At 42.0% G+C, this 25,543-nt stretch overlaps 1 protein-coding gene across 2 annotated transcripts; it reads right to left on the reverse strand.

Moving 5' to 3' along the window:
• LOC139374990 (putative Polycomb group protein ASXL2) lies at positions 1 to 25,244 on the reverse strand. 2 transcript variants are annotated; one of them, XM_071116311.1, is made up of 13 exons: positions 25,057 to 25,244; positions 23,005 to 23,087; positions 22,014 to 22,122; positions 21,093 to 21,237; positions 18,058 to 18,120; positions 17,546 to 17,664; positions 11,978 to 12,092; positions 9,710 to 9,769; positions 8,991 to 9,154; positions 8,608 to 8,704; positions 8,269 to 8,374; positions 6,989 to 8,036; positions 1 to 6,844 (listed from the first exon to the last, which is right to left on the reverse strand). In XM_071116311.1, exons 1-13 carry the CDS (start codon positions 25,111 to 25,113, stop codon positions 4,706 to 4,708), a joined length of 4,305 nt encoding a protein of 1,434 aa, XP_070972412.1. In that variant the 5' UTR covers positions 25,114 to 25,244; the 3' UTR covers positions 1 to 4,705. The 2 variants fall into 2 exon arrangements, with proteins under 2 accessions (XP_070972412.1, XP_070972413.1); XM_071116312.1 differs by lacking the exon at positions 18,058 to 18,120 and having other exon boundaries at positions 25,057 to 25,230.
• Positions 25,245 to 25,543: the final 299 nt, after the last annotated feature.

Raw genomic sequence — 25,543 nt, forward strand, 5'->3', positions numbered from 1 at the left:
TTTTTGCATTGTTATTTATTCATAATATATAGTTTGATAAAATACACTTTGTTTACAAGTGCTGATTACTATATTACATTCACCTGCATTTTAAAATGGAGACTTTCCAATCTAAAAACAGCAAAAATGACAGACTGATGGGAACACACCCTTCACAAGACAAACAGACAGACATTTTCAAACCATTATTGGATGACACTTAAGAAACGTTTCCTCCTAACCAAGTCTATCCTCACCCTTCACTTTTTGTCCTTCGGTTTAAAAATGGGATCTAATCAATATATCCCTCTGAATTTAAGCTATCGATTTGTTAAAAAAGTCAATCATGGTTTGAGAGAAAAGGACAAAGTGGAGTAGGCTACTGAATCAATAATTCAACGCTCTCTTAAACTTTACGAGATGTCAGCTGCCTTTTTACAAAATGTGGGTAAAAACGACTTTCTCTTTGTAATCCACATATACACAAGTCAGTTAATAGAACAACATCAAAATTCATAAAAAATATATAATTAATACTCAATACTAGATGTTGGGGAAACCAAATTAGACTAAAACATGTATTTATTTAAAATAAAATTAATACAATTTGATAGGTGATCAAATTAATTAACAAAGTTTGCAATGATAGGGGTCAAATCATAAATATTGGGTCTCATCTTTACAAGATATGCACCCTCCATATATGAACCATTTGGCTGCTTCCAAATGGCCCTCTAATTCCATATATAATGCACTACTTTTGACCAGAGCCCATTGGGGAAGCACACTTTGTGAACTTTTTGAGACGATAAAGAATCCTGTGACTGTAAATAAAGACGTCAATTAACTTTTAAACACACACACACACACACACACACACACACACACACACACACACACACACACACACACACACACACACACACACACACACACACCCAATCCACAGACTACTTACAAAATGGTGCCATGAAATTGGATTCATTTTCCCCCAAATAAGCACATAATGCTGAAAATATGTGTAAGACAAAACAATGCCCCATATCTTATTAGCATTACAAAGTTGTTACAAGAGCATACAGTTCAGATGGTTACAATATTCCAGGCAGGACTTCAGTGGAAAAGGACATGTAGATTTCCATAAAAATACATGGGTCATATAGAATCAGAAAACTTGGGGATGTTTTTTTTGCTACAAAAGTTATGTTGTGGTCTGTCCACTCTTTCACACAAAAACATAAGAAAAAGGGACAGCCAATATACACTCACCGGCCAGTCAATTAGGTATACCACCCCATTCACGAAAATGGATCGCTCCTACAGACAGTGAGTCACGTGGCCGTGGTTTGCTATATAAAGCAGGTAGACAGGCATTCAGTTACTGTTCGATTGAACGTTAGAATGGGCAAAACTAGTGACCTAAGAAACGTTTGAGTGTGGTATGATCGTCGTGCCAGGCACACCTGATCCAGTATCTGAGAAACGGACACCCTCCTGGGCTTTTCACGCACGAGAGTGTTTAGGGTTTACCGAGAATGTTGAAACAGTCCTGTGGGTGAAAACAGCTCATTGATGAGAGAGGTCGAAGGAGAATAGCAAGAACCGTGCCAGCTAACAGGCGGGCCACAAACATATGAATAAAAGGCGCAGAACAACAGGGGTATGCAGAACAGAATTTCGGAACACACAACTCACTGCTATTGCAGTAAACGACCACACCGGGTTCCATTCCTATCAGCTAAAAACAAGAAGTGGCTCTAGTGGGCACGCGATCACCAACACTGGATAATTGAGGAGTGCAAAAACATAGCCTGGTCTGACAAATCCTGGTTCCTGTTGCGTCATGCTGATGGCAGAGTCAGGATTTGCCGTAAGCAACATGAGTCCGTGTTCCCATCCTGCCTGGTGTCAACGGTACAGGCTGTTGACGGTGGGGTACCGCAGTCCAATCTGCAGCAACTGCGTGACGCCATCACGTCAGCATGGACCAACATCCCTGTGAAACGTTTCCGACTTGTAGAATCCATGCCCTGAACAATTCAGGCTGTTCTGGAGGCAAAGGGTAGGTCTGACCCGGTACTAGATGGGTGTACCTAAAAAAAAACTGGCCGGTGTAATGTGTATCATTCTAGTAAATACCCTGTTGTTTTTCAAAATTATTTGTAAATAGATTTTTTTATATTAAAATATATTACTTTGTTTAACTAGTCAGACATTTAAAAACGAGATCTGATCATTTTGTTTTCATAAGGTGACTTTGGCATCTTACCATGGAAATGATTTCTATAAAATATACCGTTACACAGCAACTATCTTCAGTTTTAGTCAGATCATTTCAAAAATATGATTGATACATTTTGCTTTTAGAATTGCAATCACCATGTATACCATATGATGTTCCTTTGTTTTATATGTAGCTAGTAAATTGTATCTCTACCGCCCTTCAACATGAATACTGTACCTGGAGCCTATACAACTTTGAATGGTTTCATGATAGCACAGCATTTAGCGTTAAAATACACATTTTTGTGTAGTTTCTTTTAGAGATATAAACTCTTTTGCAATAAAAAACAATATATTTTGGATATGCTTAAGCAAGGAACATAAAGCTAAATTAATTTCTAAATCTAGCTCAACGAAAGCCAATATTTACAAAGCAAAAGAATAATACAAGAACTGAAATCTTCATTTTTCTCTTTTCTTTCTCTGAGTGTTTTAAATGTACATCACTGCTAATAGTTACTCTGTTATACACAAACAAACATATATGAAAACAAATGCGTCATGAGACAGAATATCTACAAGTCGAGGTTTTAGGAGTTCATGGAGTCGGTAAACTTCACACGATGATCTGAAATGGCCTCAAGTTTGTAGCCTGGTTCCAGATCTGTTTGTGGTGTATTGCTCCTATGGTCATTGCCATAAAACAACACAAACAGATCTGGAATCAGACTATACTCAGCTTGCTCCTTGAAGGGCACTATTTATTCATTTATTTGCGAAGTGCTTTTTACTTTTCATCACCATGTTAGAGTACAAACGCTGTACACAACATGTACTATACAGTCTCAGTGTCAGTCGCCCGTTAGTAGAAATAATGTTTTATAATCTAAATAATTTGAAATATCTATTTTCTTTTGACAGATCTGTAACTTTGTTTTTAGTACTGTATATATATATATAAATGATTGATTGCGACCTTTAAAATCTATATAAATCAGTATTTGTACTCCCCCACCTACACACAAACCCCAAGGGGTAGATGAATATGAATGTAACTCCCTTCTTCACCTTTTAAAACATCATAACTTAAACTCCTGAATGAAGAGTGGCAGTCTTTAACATAACATTGTTATTACGTTCTACAAAAATAGCAACATTCATTTTTTTCCTTACTTTTTTAAAATCTAAACTATCTTTACAAAAATATAGCACAATAACATGTCCAAGTGCAAAATATTGCCAAGATTCAACTTTTGTCTCAAGTCTAAAAGGTTAAGATTTGATTTGAACTGATCGGTGAATTGTCCAAAACAAACTCTTTTTCAGATGGAATAGCTGAAAGTGGAGGTTGCGGAGAAGAGGACAGCTCATAATAATGGCCGAAACAGAGCAAATGGATGTATTTGATACCATTCCACTTAGTTTCGCTAAGCATGCCCTCTCCAAATAAGGAGCCACCAACCTCTTGTGTCGTCCAGTATAAATGATTTGCCACCCCACTGAAAACCATGTGCTGGGTTGAGTATGGCCACTGTGCATTTTACCCTGGTAACCAGGGTTAGGGTCAATTCCACTTCAATTCAGTCAATTCAGGAAATACACTTACAGTCCAATTTGTCTTTCTTTTCAAATTAGATTCGGAATTGAAATAGAAACATTTGAATCAGTTTACTTCCAGAATTTAAATGGAACTGACCTTGCTCGTAACCGCTACTTGTTGATGATGGTAGATGACTTGATGCTGATTTGTTCCTTGGTGCAATAATAAAGAATTAAAACAGATCATGTCTACATTTATGTAGTGCTGAGCGATTAGTGATTTTTGAAGTCGGTTTGGTTTTGGTTCATTATGTAAAAAAAATTATTCCATTTTTCAATTTTGATGATCTTTTTAAACATTAAATGCACTATACATTATGTGGGTTGAATGCTGTAACACAGAATAAAACAATTAATAAAAGTCACATGATGGTAATGACTGGCCATTGTTGCGTATCACTTATTAACCATCATTTATTCACATTACTTTAATAAAATATTTGTTTTATTTGATGATTTTTTAATATATTTTTTTACTTCATTCCGAGTCATCATCTCATATAGAGCTGCTGCCTATGCTGTACAACAAAAATCACTATTTAGTAGTTCTTCAAAGTAAATAAGGCATACTTTTATGACCGCTAAATACCAACTATCAAACACTTAGATCATGTATTTTCATGCTCGCGAAGCGACTGCCTTCGATCTCTCTCGATCGCGCGCTCTCTCTCCTCCCCGTGTCTTGCTCCACACAGACCGTACGTAGTTATTAGCACGTTTTCGGCGTTAAACTATGTAGAACATTGTCCTGTTAGGAACTACAACTCCCTACTACATCACACAGTTTCAGGCTTGATCTGATGTAACTCTACAGAAACTGCATAGAGCTAACAGAAATGCAATTCAAATAATTGAACCGACGAAAAATAATAGTTATTCGCTCAGCACTACATTATTAGTAGTTTTATCGTACCACTAGACACGAGACACAGAGGTTCGAAGGGCCAATGCAATCGTCATGGCAGAAGGCCCCACACCCTTTACACATGATCATAGCCTTGAGTCGGCAGTAGCATTTAGACTGAACGTCCTCTATACCAGATCCCTCCATAAACACCTGCTCTGGAGACCCCTCCCCCTGGCTGCTGTGGTCCAACGGGTGACCGGCAGGTATTGTGGTGACGGTCACTGAGAAAGACATGACACTGCCGGTGCCACTGCCGCTGTCCCCACCACTACCTGACACAGAGGGGGAGGAGCTAGAAGCGGTGCCTGAAGCAGCAGCATTGTGATTCAGAGCGTGAGGTACAGACATGCTGATGGTGCCACCGTAGCAGGAACCCAAAACGGATTCCTGATTATCGATTGGAGGTCTCTGAGTTTGAAAGGCAGACGGACGCTGGTGAGTACTGGGGTGAGTGGGGTCCATGGTCCCCACGTGGGGAGATACAGATAAACGATATTGCTCGGAATGACCACCCTGTTTAGTATTGCAGAGTTCCGGGTGCCTCCTGTGCTGTGATTGTGATTGGGAGAAAGGTTTGGTTTCTTTGGCTCTTGCAGAAGTGCCACTGTCTCTATCTGTACCGGCTGAGCTGTTGTCCTCCTGCTCTGGTATACAGCCCCCCACTGATGGAGACTCAGACATTATTCTGGAGCAGTGTTGAAAGCCCAGAGCTTCATCCATTTTTGTGACTGAGAAGCCCTGCTCTTCCATCTTGACTCCAGCAGGGTTAGAATGAGAATGAGACTTATTCTCCACTGACTCCTTCCCTTCGTTAGCCAGCCTCTCCCCCCCGATGTGCTCTCTCTTCAGATTGGCCAGTGGGGTCAGTGAGGTGTTAACGGTGGTCAATGGGTGGAAGCGTTTACTGCTCTCTGAGCCTCGTCCGTACGTGGAGACATTGAGGAGGTAGTGCCCTGACATGGCAGGCCTGGACATCCTCTTCCGTCCAGGGAACCCCGCGGAGAACCGGGGACGGTCCCCACACTCCTGGTGCCCCAGATTACAAGCTCCGAACTGGGCAGGCTGAGCTCCACCTGAGACCCCAAATGGCTGATTCTGGTGCTGGTGGGTGGCCCTGTGCATCAGAGCCTGAAGGATCTGTTCCTGGATGTCTTTGTTAGGTGTTTCCCTTTGATGGTGCTGGAGCTCTGCCAACATACCTGCTCTTGTTCCAGGTATGGTGGAAGTGGACTGGCCTATGGATTCTTGCTGTTCAGATCTACTGTTGTCCTCCACACCACCAGCGTGTAGGTATTGGCTCTTATTCTCACTACTGGCTGTTCCAACAGTGCTGTGGGACTTTATCGTCCCTTTGTCATCATGGGAGGTTTTGGCCTGGGACATCTGGACATCGGCCTTGGCCAGAGGCTTGGGGAGGATCTGTTCCAGAGGGACCTCTTTCCCCTGGAGGAGAGATGTGACCAGAGGGTTGTTGGCTGGGATAAAGTGGCTAGCCCTGGCTGCCATGGAGCTTCCAGATACATACTGGCTCTTCACACCACACACAGATGAAGTGTAGCTAGAGGTTGACTGGGGACCTGGTGGGTATGACGTATGTTGAATGTTCCCATGTTGAGGTCCCATCAGAGAACCTGGGTTCATCAGACCATCGGAGTAGCCTCTCTGTTGGTCACAAGTGAGAGACGCTCTACCGGTGTTGGAGCTTCTTTGAGACAGGCTAAGGTCAAAGGGCACAGAGGAGCCTGATGATTGGACCGAACTGGAGTGGGCTGGTGTGGTGACTGCATCAGGTGATTGACAGGTAGATTGACCAGTGATGCTACTTACTGGCAGCCTGGTGGTTGACTGAGACTGGGTGGAGCAGGGGGGCCTGGAGTGGAGGGTCTGGGCTGAAGCTCTATGCTCTACAATGCCTCCTCCTGGTCCTGGGCCTGGTACTGCACCTTTAGAGGAGGAGCTGGCTGCAGCAGCTGCTGCTGCACGCTGGGCCCGGGCTAGCTGGGCTTTAGCCTTGATGTCAGCCAGAGTGCGAGCACCAGTGCGTCCGGGGCTGGGGCCAGGGCTGAGCGGGACAGGGGTCCTGGGGGACACCTGGGTTGGAGATGCAGGGACTGATAGGATTCGTGACACAGGAATCTGAAAAGGAAATTGAACAAGAAAGAACGCAAGCTTAACATGTGTGGGCCTTTCTGGTGTATGTATTCGTACCTGATGTTTTTAGTCACCACAAATACATTTCAATTTACAATATTTCATTGTTTAAAAAATTACTTTATTTACCTTAAGCGGAGGCACTCTCTGAGCTGTTGTTATGGTGGCTGCTGGAGAGGTTACCACAGATACTGTCGGTGGAGTGATGCGGGCCCTCTTCTCTGGAGTCAGCTCTACTTCCTGTTCACTGGATGAGGACTTCCTTTTCAACGGCTCTGGGGATGGGGTGGTGGATATGGGGGTAGATACAGGGGTGGATACAGGAGTAGATAGAGGGGTGGATACGGGAGTAGATAGAGGGGTGGATAGAGGAGTGGATACGGGGGTGGATAGAGGGGTGGATACGGGGGTGGATACGGGGGTGACTGACACCGAGGCGCCTCTCTCTGGTGCAACATCTTCCCTCCTCTCCCCACTGTGCTCGTCCAAGCCCAGAGGCTCTGGCTTTGAAAGGTCGGACGGCAGTGATGATCTGAGCTTCGTCTGGGAGCAGACCTCTGGAGGACTCTCCAGGGCAGGGGACTGTGGGATCTCAGGGGACTGGGGGGTCTCCGGCTGAGCTTCTTTCAGCTTCTGTTCCTCTTCCTCCATCTGCTTCTCCCCAAGTGGAGTAACCATTAAGGTTGAGTCCACCACATCCTGCCTCTGCACAACAGGTGCCTCCACTGCCATTATAGGCAGGGATAAACCTCTGCTACGAGTCCTGTGTCTGGGGTACTCAACCTCCAGTGTCTTCTGTACATTTTTCGGTAATATAACTGGTGGGACAATGGGTGGGACTGGTACTGGTTCATCGTGAACAGGCTCTGGTTCCGGTCTTGGCTTGGAAAGCTCTATGGGTTTAGATGGAGGTTCTATGGGTTTAGATGGAGGTTCTATGGGTTTAGATGGAGGTTCTATGGGTTTAGATATAGGGTTTATAGGCAGTGATGATGATCGGAGCCTCCTCTCTGACGAACGAGTATGGCAGCTGTTCTCAGGGACCTTGGGATCTTGCAGTGCTTGGCCAGCAGGACTTGGCTGTGTTGGAGGAGACAACTGGGGTTTGGTGGCTGAGAGCTCCAGACTGAGACCAGACTCAAGCAGCTCTTTGGATTCCTCTAAGCTGAGTCCAGAGCTGGATAGGAAGAGAGGAAGGGAGAGAGAGAGAGAAAGCATGAGCGAGAGAGAGAGAGAGAGAGAAAGAGAGAAATCGAGAGAGAAAGCGCGAGAGAGAAGTCAGCCAACTATAAAGAAAGGATAAATCTGAGGGATATGCAAACAGAGGCTTGCAGGTAAAAAAAAAGCTTGAATGACATAACAATAACTACAATGTATTTTACAGATTCCAGCCCTGAAAAATGACTTACTTTTCACCATAGTAGCTCTCAAAGAAACTTTCCTTCCAATACTCCACCTTCTTCTCCTTCTCAATCTCCTGACGCATTCTCAGCTGCAACTCAGGAGTGAACTCACCTTCGTGGTTTGGAAAATATAACATTTAAAAAAAAAAGGTTTATGAGACATTTAAAAAACCTTGTTACTGGGAATATGACAAATGATGTTTAATAAAAAGCTATATTTTGAAGCAGAATCACAGTAGCCTGGTCCAAGATCTGTTTATGCAGTCTTGCCAATGGTCATTATCATGCTATTGACAATTAGCAAGACGGCACAAACAGATCCGGGACCAGGCTAGAAGCACTTACCTTCTGCCAGTCGTTCCTTCCAGGACTGAGCTGCTGATGTGAAAAACTCATTGTTCAAGGCAGAACTGGTGACCTTTAACAGACCATCCATACAGGCCTAAAGATACAGACAGAGATAACTTGTGTACATCATCATAAACTGCACCATCATTATCACTATCAAAATCATCATGATAATCACTATCAGCATTATTGTCATCACCATCTGCTTATCAATAGCATCATCATTGTCATTATCATCATCGGTACATAAAGAGAGATGAGAGACTGCCCATGCGATTATTTCCTGCAAATATCTTGTGGATGATTACAGAAATGAATCGCAAGTTGAGTCTCTTGGTTTTAAACCTCTTTGGCGCTAGAGACCTTATGGTGTCTAGTACCTGTTGGTCGACCTCAGGCAGTAGTGTGAGTAGCTTCTGTTGGCACTCTGTGGGCAGGACAGAAAAGGTGTGTTTGTTGATCAGGGCACGCAGGTTGGTGTTAACCAGGATAGAGTCTGGTGTCTCAACATCTATCTCTGCACACTTGGTACGCTTCAGTTGCCCTGGATAAAAAAAATATTAAAAAAACACACAGCACAAGAGAAGATAAATCCACTGTAAATCATACAAAAGAACTAAAAAGGTTTGTTTGTGCTGTAGCCAACTCCTATGGTTGTTGTTATGTTTGGCATGTCAATGATTATGGGAGTTGGCAAGACAGCACAAACAAATCTGGGACCAGGCCAACAGAGACTGGTATGTGCAGTATTAGCCTACTATATCTAAATTACAAAGACAAGCTGGATGAGTCTACTACAGAGGCGGCAGGTAGCCTAGCGGTTGGGAGCATTGGGCAAGTGAATGAAAGGTCGCTGGATTGAATCCTGGAGCCGACAGGGTGAAAAAAATTGTCCGATGTGCCCTTAAGCATGGCACTTAACCCTAATTGCTCCTATAAGTCTGCGTCAGCTAAATGACTATAATGTAGGTCACGGAAGTAACACGATCTCGCCGAGGCAGTATTTGAATGGGCGATCACGCTGCTGCGGTATATGGAATGCACATTCTATCATCTGCATTCTGGAATGTCTGAAATACCTGAAATATCTAGTACTTACGTGCACTGAGTCGACTGGACCTCTGAGACATCTTCCTGGTACCAGAAGCAGGACAGGAGTCTGTTTGGATGGACAGAGAGGAGCATGATTTGATTTAAACACAATTCAGCCACACAAGTTGATACACTGGGTAAAATAAAAATTAGCATAAGACACAACTTATTTCCATTGTGGAAGCAGGAAAGGCTAACTGAGGTACAAGGCAAAACTGGATAAGAATGCAACTTCTTTCACATATTGTTACATTACATCCTTATTCTAAAATGTATGAAATCAATTTTTTCCCTCATCAATCTACACACAATACCCCGTAATGACTAGACATTTTTGCAATTTTCAGGTCTCTCCAGAGATGTTCGATCAGGTTCAAGTCCAGGCTCTGGCTGGGCCACTCAATGACATTCAGAGACTTGTCCCGAAGCCACTCCTGCGTTGTCTTGGCTGTGTGCTTAGGGTCATTGTCCTGTTGGGAGGTGAACCTTCTCCCCAGTCTGAGGTCCTGAGTAATCTGGAGCAGGTTTTCATCAAGGATCTCTCTGTACTTTGCTCCGTTCATCTTTGCCTCAATCCTGACTAGTCTCCCAGTCCCTGCCACATAAAAACATCCCAATAGCATAATGCTGCCACACCCATGGTTCACCATAGGGATGGTGCCAGGTTTCCTTCAGATGTGAAGCTTGGCATTCAGGCCAAAGAGTTCAATCTTGGTTTCATCCGACTAGAAAATCTTGTTTCTCATGGTCTGAGAGTCCTTTAGGAAAACTCCAAGCGGGCTGTCATGTGCCTTTTACTGAGGAGTGGCTTCCGTCTGGCCACTCTACTATAAAGGCCTGATTGGTGGAGTGCTGCAGAGATGGTTGTCCTTCTGGGAGGTTCCCCATCTCCACAGAGGAACTCTGGAGCTCTGTCAGAGTGACCATCGGGTTCTCAGTCACATCCCTGACCTATGCCCTTCTCCCCCCTTGCTCAGTTTGGCGGCCAGATCTAGGAAGAGTCTTGGTGGTTCCAAACATCCTCCATTTAAGAATGATGGAGGCCACTGCGTTCTTGAGGACCAATGCTGCAGACATTTTCGGTACCCTTCCCCAGATCTGTGCCTCGATCATGTCCAATCAATTTAATTTACCACAGGTGGACTCCAATCAAGTTGTAAAAACATCTCAAGGATGATCAATGGAAACAGGATACACCGGAGCTCAATTTCGAGTCTCAAAGCAAAGGGTCTGAATACTTATGTAAATGTGATATTTCCTTTTTTATTTTGTCATTATGGGGTATTGTGTGTAGATTTATGAGGAAATTTCTTTATTTAAACCATTTTAGAATAAGGCTGTAACGTAACAAAAAGTGGAAAATGTCAAGGGGTCTGAATACTTTCCGAATGCACTGTAGTTACAGTGAGCTCCAAAAGTATTGGGACACAGACATTTGTTGTTGTTTTGGCTCTGAACTCCAGCACTTTGGATTTGAAACAATACTATGACTATGTGAGGTTAAAGTGCAGACTGTCAGCTTTAATTTGAGGCTATTTTCATCCATATTGAAATTATGGCACCTTTTGTACACAGTCGCAAAATGTTATTGTCAACAAGAATATAATATGTTTCCAAACACTTCTACATTAATGTGTATGCTACCATGATTACAGATCATCCTAAATTAATCTTGAATAATGATGCGTGAGAATGTTCGAGTCATAAATATCATACCCTCCCAAAAATGCTAACCTCCCCTGTTATTGTAATGGTGAGAGGGTAGCATGTCTAACTTTCTCACTCATCATTATGACGATTCAGTCAGGACTATCCATAGTCACGTTAGCATCCACATTAATGTAGAAGTGTTTAGAAACATATTTATATTCTTATTTACAATAAAAGTAACTCCAAAATAACGCAATACGTTATTTACCATTCATTTCTATTGTGCACAAAATAATCTGAAACACAACCAAAACAAAAGCTTGATGTGGTCCTTGCGTGCTATGAATATGGGACCAAATACTACTTTATTACACATAAGTGAATTTATCCCAATACATTTGGTCCCCTAAAATGGGGGGACAATATGTGCTGTCATTTCTAAATGGTTTACCCGATATGGATGAAAATACCCTCAAATGAAATCAGACAGTCTGCACTTAAACCTTGAAGTCATTGCAGCATTTCAAATACAAAGTGCTAGAGTACAGAGCCAAAACAACATCAAAACTTCACTGTGCCAAAACCTTTGGAGCTCATATACTGTACGTCTATGTCTGCCACCTACCGGTCTTAGTGGCAATGGTGTCAGCCATGTCCTTCACGTTCTTGATGAGCAGCCTTGGGCTGGAGGTGGTGGACATGCCCCCCTGTCTCCGCTGGTTCCTCTGCTGCTTCAGGGCCTATGGGACAGAGAAGAAGGAGAAGGAAAAGAGGAATAGGGAGGGAGAAAAAAAGGAAGGAAAGTAGGAATGAAGAAAGGAAGAGATTATTTACCAGTGCCAAGATGAATGTCCGCTCCTGTCTTAGACTCCCCCCTCAACGTGGCATATTGAGTTTCATCATAGTGCTTGATTTTTTTGCAACTGGACTTGAAGAAACTTTAAAAGTTCTTGAAATTTTGAAAAAGGTTGAAAATGTCAGTGAAGACACTTGCTAGTGGTCAGCGCATACTCACAGTACACGTCCTGGTAATCCGTCTGGCCCTGCGGCCTTATGAATGTTGCCCTGTCTAAAGGTCTTAATCACATCGGCTGCGGAGAGCGTGATCACACAGTCTTCGGGTACAGCTGGTACTCTCATGCATGTTTCAGTGTTATTTGCCTCGAAGCGAGCATAGAAGTAGTTTAGCTCGGCCGTTAGGCTCGTGTCACTGGGCAGCTCTCGGCAATGCTTCCCTTTGTAGTCTGTAATGGTTTGCAAGCCCTGCCACATCCGACGAGTGTCAGAGCCGGTGTAGTACGACTCAATCTTAGTCCTGGATTGACACTTTGCCTGTTTGATGGTTCGTCGGAGGGCATAGCGGGAATTCTTATAAGCTTCCAGGTTAGAGTCCCACTCCTTGAAAGCGGCAGCTCTAGCCTTTAGCTTAGTGCAGATGCTGCCCGTCATACATGGCTTCTGGTTGGGATATGTACATACGGTCACTGTGGAGACGATGTCATCAATGCACTTATTGATGAAGCCAATGACAGATGTGGTGTACTCCTCAATGCCATTTGAGGAGTCCGGGAAAATATTCCAGTCTGTGATAGCAAAACAGTCCCGTAGCTTAGCATTTGCTTCATCTGACCACTTTTTTATTGATCTAGTCACTGGTGCTTCCTGCTTTAATGTTTGCTTGTAGGCAGGAATCAGGAGGATGGAATTATGGTCAGATTTGCCAAATGGAGGGCGAGAGTGAGCTTTCTATGCATCTCTGTGTGTGGAGTAAAGGTGGTCCAGAGTTCTTTTCCCTCTGGTGGCACATTTAACATGCTGATAGAAATTTGGTAAAACTGATTTAAGTTTCCCTGCATTAAAGTCCCCGGCTACTGGGAGCGCCACCTCTGGATGAGCGTTTTCTTGTTTGCTTATGGCGGAATACAGCTCATTCAATGCTATTTTAGTGCCATCCCCTCTTGACAGTGGAGAGAAAGAAAATACCTTTTAGAGTTCATTTCCTGCTATTCTACTTTTTGCCATTGGGCGTAGAGAAAATGTTGCAGTTTTGCAGCAAGTTTGTTGACATTTTGCCATGGGGCAGAAAGATACAAAATATTTGTTGTTAGGGTGGAGAGAAATGTTTGCAGTTTTTAATATGATATCTGAGTGAGATTGACTACCAAAATCAATGGGGGCCCCCTAGCCGGTAGTTTAGATAGCTGGCTAGACTTACTAAATTGAACCTTTATTTAACTAATCAAATCAAACTTTATTTGTCACATGCGCCGAATACAACTAGGCAAGTCAGTTAAGAACAAATTCTTATTTACGATGACGGCCAACTTCGGCCAAACCTGGACGCCACCCTATGGGACTCCCAATCACGACCGGATGTGATGCAGCCTGGATTCAACCCGAGGACTGTAGCACTGAGATGCAGTGCCTTAGAACGCTACGCCACTCAGGAGCCCAAAAGAGTTACCCTATATAGTGCAGTACTTTTTTACCGGGGCCCGCATAGAGCTCTGGTCAAAAGCAGTGCAATACTGTATATAGGGAATAGGGTGCCATTTGTGATGCAGGATAAGGAAGACCAATGGGAAGCTAGTAATACACTGTGGAGTTGTGGGATTGTGAGGAAATTAATACAACTCAGCCAATGGTATTTTTTTCCCCAATGCACACTCATGTCTTTTAAAATAACTTACACAAGGTGTTGTTTTCTTTGTAACAAAGAAGTTATTAAAATGTAACAAGCACAGTGAATGTCAAGTGTGCATTTATTCTACAAAACTGGTGTCTTTAGCCAAATTAGAGCAACTAGAGCTACAGTTTATTAGCATAGAGAGCAAGCAGTGTTTTCCACTAGCGCCGGCTGTCGGCTAAACAGTTGATTACAGACTCATTTATTGCCGGCTACTTAAATTAAACTAAGCTACTTTTCAATTGGTTAGTCAGAAACAAATTCAGCCGAGCCCTCTTCCACTAAAATGAAAGATATGCATCTTCTAGCGATCTATTGAAAGGACAGGCACCTGTCAGTCACAAAGTGAGCGTTGACAGGGAAACACTGCTGGTTTGACAGTTTAATATCTCATCCAGGTACCTGTGGGCAGTGTGATTTGTGTGCTCTGTGGTTGGTTGCAGTCTCTGAGTGAATTTCAGGGCTCTATAGAGTGACCATATGCGCCTAAAACAGATGTTAGTGCGAACTGAAAAAGTAAAGTATAAGAACGTGCAGGTTTTGATTTATAGCAACATATAAATGCTGCTGTAGCTATTTTCATAGCATTTCTGCCGATTGGTTTCATCGCTGGTAGCTAATCACACAAAGAACCATTGAAGTAAGAACGATTTAGGATATACACTACCGTTCAAAAGTTTGGGGTCACTTAGAAATGTCCTTGTTTTTTTAAAGAAAAGCCTTTTTTTTTGTCCATTAAGATAACATCAAACTGATCAGAAATACAGCGTAGACATTGTTAATGTTGTAAATGACTATTGTAGCTAGAAACGGCTGAATTTTTTATGGAATATCTACATAGGCGTACAGAGGCCCATTATCAGCAACCATCCCTCCTGTGTTCCAATGGCACGTTGTGTTAGCTAATCCAAGTTTATAATTTTAAAAAGATGAATTGATCATTAGAAAACCCTTTTGCAATTATTTTAGGACAGCTAAAACTGTTTAAAAGATTGATTAAAGAAGCAATAAAACTGGCCTTCTTTAGTTGACTAGGCCGCCCAACTCAAATCAATTATTGTATGGATGAACCCAGCAACAACAGGTAAATGGAGACAGATGCAAATCCAACAAATAGAAAAAACAATAAGTTCAACTATATTTATGAAGACAATCAATACACTCACTAGGAAGATAAAAAATACCTTTATAAATAACACCATAAAAGGTCTGGACAAAGAAAACAAAATGCATCCAAACAGACCTGATCTACAGTATCTAGAAACACATCCAAGACAATCAACACTACTCTAGAGGAAATACTCATGGATACTTAGTGAAGATTTTTCAACTAGTATAATACAATCAAAGTACAAACGGCACATCACACCAAGTTGCTGGGTAACCGTGGGGAGAGCAGGGCTAACCAAACCCATACGCCTGCCCAGTCCTCAATCAATTCTGGCCCAAAGTATTGCATGATACATTTGAAAGCTAACTTTATCTAAATCCCGAACACATACTCCTGGGGAGAACCCCTCATGCGATAAGTACCTCTTCAGAATTCTGATAACAGCACTTACTAGATTACTAGAAATTGACCTAATCCACTGGCACCACAAATAAGCAATTGGAAAGAGACAATTCATGAAATCTCTACTATGAAAATTATAACTCCTAGAATATGAAACCAAATGACTATTTTTGAAACAATTATTATTACAAAAATTACGGACATTATATTCTGAAATATTTATAGGCCCTAACAGGAGATAAAATGGTAATGTTTTAAATTGACGGGTGTGGGTGGTCACGTGTGTGTGTTCCTGTGGATGCGTCCATCATTACTTTAAGACATGAAGGTCAGTCAATGTGGAAAATGTCAAGAACGTTTCTTCAAGTGCAGTCACAAAAACCATCAAGAGCTATGATGAAACTGGCTCTCATGAGGACTGCCACAGGAAAGGAAAACCCAGAGTTACCTCTGCTGCAGAGGATAAGTTCATTAGAGTTACCAGCTTCAGAAATTGCAGTCCAAATGAACGCTTCAGAGTTCAAGTAACAGACACATCTCAACATCAACTGTTCAGAGGAAACTGCGTGAATCAGGCCTTCATGGTTGAATTGCTGCAAAGAAACCACTACTAAAGGACATCAATAAGAAGAAGAGACTTGCTTAGACCGGTGGAAATCTGTCCAAATTTGAAATTTTTGGTTCCAACCGCCGTGTCTTTGTGAGACACAAAGTAGGTGAACGGATGATCTCCGCGTGTGTTGTTCCCACTATGAAGCATGGAGGAGGAGGTGTGATGGTGCTTTGCTGGTGATACTGTCTGTGATTTATTTAGAATTCAAGGCACACTTAACCAGCATTGCAGGTTTGCGCTTAGTGGGAATATAATTTGTTTTTCAACAGGACAATGACCTAACACACCTCCAGGATGTCAAAGGGCTATTTGACCAAGAAGGAGAGTGATGGAGTGCTGCATCAGATGACCTGGCCTCCACAATCATCCAACCTCAACCCAATTGAGATGGTTTGGGATGAGTTGGACCGCAGAGTAAAGGAAAAGCAGCCAACTCAGCATATTTGGGAACTCCTTCAAGACTGTTGGAAAAGTATTCCAGGTGAAGCTGGTTGAGATAATGCCAAGAGTGTGCAAAGCTGTCATCAAGGCAAAGGGTGGCTACTTCGAAGAATCTAAAATGTCAAATATATTTTGATTTGTTTAACACTTTTTTGGTTAAAAATCTCAGCATAGAGCCCTGAATTTGGACTTCTCGTGTAATGTAAAATAAGTGGTACAGATATGTCAAAATCCACTTAGCCATATCATTATTTTCTGGCACATTCATTTATTTTCTTTTGGGTGTTGCACATAGCAGCCACTTTTCATTTGTTTTTCAAGATAATGTGTGCAGTGGACAATTTTTCTGTTAAAAGAAAATACATAATTTAAAGAACAAACATTGTGGCAGATATTGCAGTAAAACTGTAAATAAAACTTTGATCAAGAGAAGACAGGTTAAATGTTAAAAAGGTTTAATGTTATTTTACTTAGGAGATCGTGCTGATCATAGGAGCCGAGGCCTAGACAATATCCAACATAACTAACAATACACTGAATTCATACATTCTTAGTGATGTAAATTGTAAAGTCATGTCCAATAACAACAACTTTTTCCAATCTGGGAGATTGAAGAATTCCATAATTTAGTTGTGTATTTTGGATGGAATCAAGGCATTAGAATGTACCAGAGGCCATCAAAATATAGGTAATTCGGGCCAACAAAAATAATTACGTTGGGAAGGCCTGCCTAGCTAATTTTTCTTTTGGCTGGCTACTCCAGGTACTTGTAGAAAAGACTGAGGGCACATCACTGAGACACTGTCAGGCAGGTTATGAGGCACCAGGTCAGCAGCAGTACTTTATTGAACTTTTATTTACCCAGATTAGTCTTGTTGAGAAAAGAGAGAACTGGTCTCTATTAACCAGTGAAAAAAAGACCGATAGAGAATCAGCCCACCTGTTTGAGAGCCTTCTTGCTGTGTTTCTGTGAGGGAGAGATGAGCTTGCTACTGGGGACAGAGGGAGATGAACAACGTGGCTGAGGAGACGACGGATCAGATGGCAGCGTAGAGGGCACTGGGAAGGAAACACAGCACAACTTAAGACACAGTCAATAACACATTAATACGCTTAACAACAACTGCCAATGTTGACATCCAAAACACTGATAACATTTACATAAATACACAAGTTGAATGCTGATTGAGTGTTTCAGTTCATCTTTAAGATGACGTTTTGTTTTGCAGTCAGACACGATACAAATCTACGTTGCATCTAAAAGATTGCTGAAAACATACACAAAAAGTTGCCTGGATGTGCATTGCATTTCATTTTTTTTATCGAAGACTCCTCGACTTTCCAACCGCCAGAAAAAAAAACTGTTAGTAGCAAGTTTATGTAAAACAACTTTTGTAATGGTTATTTCCTGTTTTTTTAAAAACAAGGCTTACATCTTTATTTCTCACTCACCGTAGCTGTTATCCTTGGACTTGGGTCTTTTGGGGTCTTTTGATAGCATTTGCTTTGATGGAGCTTTTTGCATTGATATTAAGAACAATAAAAATAGAAAACAGAAAAGAAAATAATATATCCCCGTGCTCAGAAGATATGCTGTTACTTTACTTCAACGGTTCCTTAACTTGTTCATATGTGTATATGAGGAAGTGGTCACAGATCTGACTCAGACAAAAAAAGAATTTCCTGTTGTAACCGTTGCTTAAAATGTTTAAGGGGCAGAGAGAATAACAAAAATGGCCTAAACTTCATCTCGTTCTAAAGTGTCACTACGATGGGCAACAGTCTGATGTCTAGTATTAATCACAAAATGTACAGCTGCACACTCAATACTGAAAATGGAAACACCACAATAACTTGAGCGGGACAGGCACCTAAATATAGAGAGTAATGGTCGGCACCGAAATGAGTATCAGCACCTACGGTGCCTTCGGAAAGCATTCAGACCCCTTGACATTTTCCACATTTTGTTACATTACAGCCGTATTCTAAAATGTATGAAATGCATTGTTTTACTCATCAATCTACACATAATACCCCATATCGACAAAGCAAAAATAGTTTTTTGTAAATGTTTGCTAAAAACAGAAATACTTTATTTACATAAGTATTCAGACCCATTGCTATGAGACTTGAAATTGATCTCAGGTGCAACCTGTTTCCCCATTGATCATCCTTGAGATGTTTCTACAACTCCATTGGAGTCCACCTGTGGTAAATTCTATTGATTTCACATGATTTGGAAAGGCACATACCTGTCTATATAAGGTCCCACAGTTGACAGTGCATGTCAGAGCAAAAAAACAGGCCATGAGGCCCAAGGAATTGTCCGTAGTGCTCCGAGACAGGATTGTCTCGATGCACAGATCTGGGGAAGGATACCGAAACATTTCTGAAGGATTGAAGGTCCCCAAGAACACAGTGGCCTCCATCATTCTTAAATGGAAGAAGTTTGGAACCACCAAGCATCATCTTGGGTATAGCATCTTACCCAAGAAGACCTGAGGCTGTAATCACTGGCAAAGATGCTTCAACAAAGTACTGAGTAAAGTGTAATATTTTTATTTTTTATTTGTAATAAATTGGCAAAAATTCAACAACAAAAAACTGTTCTTGCTTTGTCATTATGGGTTTTGTGTGTAGATTGATGAGGGGAAAAAAACAATGTTATCCATTTCAGAATAAGGCTGTAACGTAACAAAATGTGGAAAAAGTCGAGGGGTCTGAATACTTTCAGACTGTATTTGCACTGCACTGTATTTCAGTCAATTTCAAGTATTGGAATAATAGCCTAATCATCATGGAAAAAGGTGAAGCTAATAAATACACTGCTCAAAAAAATAAAGGGAACACTAAAATAACACATCCTAGAGCTGAATGAATGAAATATTCTTATTAAATACTTTTTTCTTTACATAGTTGAATGTGCTGACAACAAAATCACACAAAAATTATCAATAGAAATCAAATTTATCAACCCATGGAGGTCTGGATTTGGAGTCACACTCAAAATCAAAGTGGAAAACCACACTACAGGCTGATCCAACTTTGATGTAATGTCCTTAAAACAAGTCAAAATGAGGCTCAGTAGTGTGTGTGGCCTCCACGTGCCTGTATGACCTCCCTACAACGCCTGGGCATGCTCCTGATGAGGTGGCGGATGGTCTCCTGAGGGATCTCCTCCCAGACCTGGACTAAAGCATCTGCCAACTCCTGGACAGTCTGTGGTGCAATGTGGCGTTGGTGGATGGAGCGAGACATGTCCCAGATGTGCTCAATTGGATTCAGGTCTGGGGAACGGGCGGACCAGTCCATAGCATCAATGTCTTCCTCTTGCAGGAACTGCTGACACACTCCAGCCACATGAGGTCTAGCATTGTCTTGCAGTAGGAGGAACCCAGGGCCAACCACACCAGCATATGGTCTCACAAGGAGTCTGAGGATCTCATCTCGGTACCGAATGGCAGTCAGGCTACCTCTGGCGAGCACATGGAGGGCTGTGCGGCCCCCCAAAGAAATGCCACCCCACACCATGACTGACCCACCGCCAAACCGGTCATGCTGGAGGATGTTGCAGGCAGCAGAACGTTCTCCATGGCGTCTCCAGACTGTCACGTCTGTCACATGTGCTCAGTGTGAACCTGCTTTCATCTGTGAAGAGCACAGGGCGCCAGTGGCGAATTTGCCAATCTTGGTGTTCTCTGGAAAATGCCAAACGTCCTGCACGGTGTTGGGCTGTAAGCACAACCCCCACCTGTGGACGTTGGACCCTCATACCACCCTCATGGAGTCTGTTTCTGACCGTTTGAGCAGACACATGCACATTTGTGGCCTGCTGGAGGTCATTTTGCAGGGCTCTGGCAGTGCTCCTCCTTGCACAAAGGCAGAGGTAGCGGTCCTGCTGCTGGGTTGTTGCCCTCCTACGGCCTCCTCCACGTCTCCTGATGTACTGGCCTGTCTCCTGGTAGCGCCTCCATGCTCTGGACATTACGCTGACAGACACAGCAAACCTTCTTACCACATCTCGCATTGATGTGCCATCCTGGATAAGCTGCACTACCTGAGCCACTTGTGTGGGTTGTAGACTCCGTCTCATGCTACCACTAGAGTGAAAGCACCGCCAGCATTCAAAAGTGACCAAAACATCAGCCAGGAAGCATAGGAACTGAGAAGTGGTCTGTGGTCCCCACCTGCAGAACCACTCCTTTATTGGGGGTGCCTTGCTAAATGCCTATAATTTCCACCTGTTGTCTATTCCATTTGCACAACAGCATGTGACATTTATTGTCAATCAGTGTTGCTTCCTAAGTGAACAGTTTGATTTCACAGAAGTGTGATTGACTTGGAGTTACATTGTGTTGTTTAAGTGTTCCCTTAATTTTTTTGAGCAGTGTATATAGCGAAATATACAGTATTCTAACTCTGGTCGTCCCTATTTCCTTATCAAAAAGACAGTGATGTTATAAATATATTGTGAAGTAGTATCATACCTCTCCTCCTCCACTGTCCCCTCATGCCCTCCTGGTTGTTAGTATAATTGTTGTTCTCTGTGCTCTGGGAATCAGACAAATTATCACTATCGTCCTCCTCGGATCCCTCCTCAGACAGCTCCTTCACCACGTCCCCAATGTCCTTCTACTCACAGACACACAACATACATATACGTTATACACAAATTATATAAACACAACACATTATATACAAACACACAACATACACTGAGTGTACAAAACATTCATCAGTGTAGACGAAGGGGAAGAGACAGGTTAAAGAAGGATTTTTAAGCATTGAGACATAGATTGTGTATGTGTGCCATTCAGTGTATTATATATTTAAGTGCCTTTAACCGGTGCACCGGTTTGTGTGAAGAACTGCAACGCTGCTGGGTTTTTCAAGCTCAACAGTTTCCCATGTGTATCAAGAATGGTCCACCACCCAAAGAACATCCAGCCAACTAGAAACAACTGTGGGAAGCATTGGAGTCAATATGACACCTTGTAGAGTCCATGCCCCAACGAATTGAGGCTGTACTGAGGGCAAAAGGGGGGGGCAACTCAATTTTAGGAAGGTGTTCTTAATGTTTTGTCCACTCAGTGTACACATTCTATAATATACACACCACAATAAGATTTTATATACACACCCCCATAACACGGACTGCCTTGAATGACTCCTAACATTCAGAGCAATTAATAATGATTCATGTGAATTTCCAATTGAGTCATAACGTTGCTCTACTTTTCATTCTCCTTCCAATGAGAAGCGGTGTCATCATAAATACTTTTAACAGCTCATAATTATTGACACTGTGGCGCTGCCTATTAGTAAAAAAATGTCATGTCAATCCCACATAGAGATATGTCGGCGCTTATTGGTTTCATGCTTTAGATTTATAGAAATGTTAAACTAACCTTCAGTGTGTAGACCCCCATTCGTCCAGGAACTTTGTAGAAGATCCCTTCTTCACCACGAGAGTTGGTGTGGAGCATAGCATTGAGACAGGCCAGCGGGGAAGTACCACTAGATAACAGGGGAAGAGGAAATCACAGCCAGTTACATCCAATGAAGCAGACAGCTGACTGGCCACTACAGAGCCTACTTGAACTGTACTGTACTGGCTCTGACATTTCCTTTTGACATTGTTCTTTCCAGCATAGTTTCAGCAACTATTGAGGATGTGTAGCCAGGGCACGCTGGCCAACCCAGTACACCTCAGCCTGGCCCGGGTTAGGCAATATAGTGTGAATCAGGCGCCAGTGTACTGTATTCAGAGCTTCAGCTGAAATAATTAGACTGTGCTGCCTGAAATAAAAATACCTGACATGCAAGAACAAGTTGTTAATAACATGTTGTAACTTCTTGTTACAAGTACAAGTTGCTAATAACATGTTGTAACTTCTTGTTACAAGTACAAGTTGCTAATAACATGTTGTAACTTCTTGTTACAAGTACAAGTTGCTAATAACATGTTGTAACTTCTTGTTACAAGTACAAGTTGCTAATAACATGTTGTAACAAGTACAAGTTGTTAACATGCAATAGGAAAAACAAACAACATTTTAGTGAGTTAAGGGAGGGAGGGGCAAAACTTGCTTTGTCTTACCTTCTGGATGACAAGAGTGAAAAAAATGAAACAAGAAACAAAATCATTAGAATTATCTGAATGTAATAATTACCACCAAGAAGAAGAAAAGAAAAAGGGAAAGGACATGAGCAATCAATCAAACAAGAAGAAATGAAATGGTGCTATTCATAAACAAAACTAGGCCTAGTGTGCTGACCTTGTGTATCAAAAATGAAGTCAAAACTGTGAAGAGCGACCTAAAGGAACCTTAAAAGGGGATCTTTAAAAGGACCTTTTCTTTGAAAACAAACAGACGACATATGAGACTGTTTATTTACCTAATCTCTTTCAGTCTCTCCCTCTGGATCACCTGTAGGATCTCTTTGTGGCTCATAGGTGTGTTGGGGTACTTTTCTAATACCTGAAAGAATAAAGCACAAAATCAGTCAATGGATTGCAGTGTAATAATGTGTAATATATACCTAAAACCACTTGAGAGTGTAAAACAACCTCTAGCCTAAAGACAATAACATATGTCAACCTGTCCTATACTAGTATTCACATTGCTTATGGTGTTACTACACATTATCAACCCACACTTATATAGTTGGGCCTAGTGGTATGGAATTAGGACCTAGTTGTATGAAATGAACATGTCAATTGAGTAAGCTTCAACTGAGCTCTTAGAGAAGGAGTACTGATTTACGATTAGTTTAGCCTTTTAGATCACAATTAATAAAATGACATAGACAGGGAGGACCTGATTCTAGATCAGCACTCCTGCGCATACGGTTTTTAGCACATTCATTAGTAGTGTGGTTTGTTAAGACATGAAGTCAACCTCTGGGAATGAGTCTGTCAACAATGATTTAGTGCATGCTTTTACCCATTGTCAAGAGAATATGTGACTTGCTGGAAATAAGACAGACCTCAATGACCTCACCAAAGCATGATTCACTTCCTTTGTGTATGTGTAAGAAGAGAAAGCCTGAGCAAGATCACCACAATCATAGCTGATGTAGCTAGCCTAAATTATAGCCATGATGACGTCACCACAGACAGAACAATGAGACAGATATTTCACTGGAAGTATAAATGTGAAGCATCCTCTTGGCGTTTCCACTCACTACCAAATATGGTAATGAGAGGAAGCTCAGTGGCCAGCAGTGGGAGAAGATAGAAGGAGATGGATTTTGGCCGAAATTCTTCAAATTATCTCATGACGAAAGATTTGGTCTCAATACAGTTTTCAGTTCCCCAAACTAAAATATGTTTTTAACCGAGTGGACTAAGTTTTGTAGACCCTTTGCCAAAGTTTTTAAAAATCGCGATGTTTAGGAGTGCAAAGGCGAATTGAGTTATTGGACACGCGCACTTCACAGAGTAGGCGTTCCCTAACGGACATATGCAGATGATTGCTAAAACAGGCAAATAGGATCTCGCTAACTTGTGCTTGGCTCTGCCCACCTCCTTGCTTGTTCTGCCCAATATGACTAATTTGTTCCCATTGACAGACTGTGGTCTATCTTGATTTAGTTATACAAATCTTTGATGTCACAAAGGTTTTCATATGAATAGTAGGCGAACTGTCAGCTGTCAACTAACGACTGTTAGCTAACTGGCTAGCTATGTTATTGCTGTTACTAGTTTTAATTAGCTACATACACACTAACATAGCTATTCAAAACTAGTAACAGCAATGATCTGCTAATACATGTAGCCATAGGCAGCTAAGCATGTTAAAAAACGAATGGCCAATACAGTGACCAGGTAGCTAAAACAACTTTATAAATAGTTTATAAACACTACCGATGTAACTACTAGGTAGCTATTTGTAGCTAGCTAGCAAGTTGACTACTACTACCATGCTAACGTTAGCTGTCGTTCATTGGTCATTACCTAGCGTTATAGCTAATGTCCATCGACATAGGGCGATTAGAACTAGCTGGAGAGCTAGAAACTTGACAACGGCCATGTTTCAATGTATTTTGTCAGATCAGAAAAAGCTGTCAAACTGAATTTGAGTTAGCATAGCTTGCTAACTGGCTAGCTGTACGCTCGCGCAACACTTCGTGTTTACTTTAAAGCAACAGACATGTCTGCGTGTCTGCGGTCGAAACAATAATTCTGTCAATTTCCTATCTACAACTTCAGCAACTAAAGCAAACTACATGGAGACACTGATATAGCCATTTTCTGTAAATGCACCCACAAGACTGTCAAGCCAATCTTGATGGACTTCCAGTGCTTAGCTAGCCGACAAGCAGGCCTTGCGTTGTAGACGCAAAATTTCGTCTGCACCAGCGGGTCATGAACTCATAAACAGTTGTACAAGTGGGAGCGAAGGGAAAACAAGCACAACAAACGTTGAATAGAACGACAGTAAATACCGTTTTAGCAGCTTCTGCCCATGTCCTCCCCTTCTTTTTCTTCTGTCTCTCCCTCATCGCTGCGGTCTTGTGCTGATTAGTGTTGAATATGACAGTGTGTTAGTTGAAATGTTGCTTTAGTTACCGCGCAAGACCGACCGCTTCTGCCATATTGGGCTTTTACTGCTTTACTGTAAGGAGTGTCATGTGACCCAGAGAGAGACGTCATCTTACTGTACAAATGACAGCTGTCACTGGAAAACGCGTATTTAAAAACATTTGTTTTACTTCGCTATAAAACAAATGACATAGCTATAAAAAATAATGCCATGACCGTTATTACTGTCAGAACATGTGACTATTTTTGGGAGATGGTGGTGTTTTAGGCTAGAATAAAATATTAGCCTACCGAGTAAATCCTTTAAAATTAGTCAAATTCGTGCAAACCTTTAGGCTGGTGCTTTTTTTCTCCTCTCCCTATTATTGGTCAGTGGCAGTTCATTTGACT

This window comes from Oncorhynchus clarkii, chromosome 19 (genome assembly GCF_045791955.1).
Source record: "Oncorhynchus clarkii lewisi isolate Uvic-CL-2024 chromosome 19, UVic_Ocla_1.0, whole genome shotgun sequence".
NCBI lineage: Eukaryota > Metazoa > Chordata > Actinopteri > Salmoniformes > Salmonidae > Oncorhynchus > Oncorhynchus clarkii.

Excerpts from the sequence above, each read along its gene's own strand:
- LOC139374990 (XM_071116311.1), bottom strand. The coding sequence starts at position 25,113 with ATGAGGGAGAGACAGAAGAAAAAGAAGGGGAGGACATGGGCAGAAGCT. Across the intron at positions 9,155-9,709 it reads GTCCAGTCGACTCAGTGCAC|GGCAACTGAAGCGTACCAAG; the intron begins GTAAGTACTAGA and ends TTTTTTATCCAG. Across the intron at positions 8,705-8,990 it reads TGCCTGAGGTCGACCAACAG|GCCTGTATGGATGGTCTGTT; the intron begins GTACTAGACACC and ends CTGTATCTTTAG.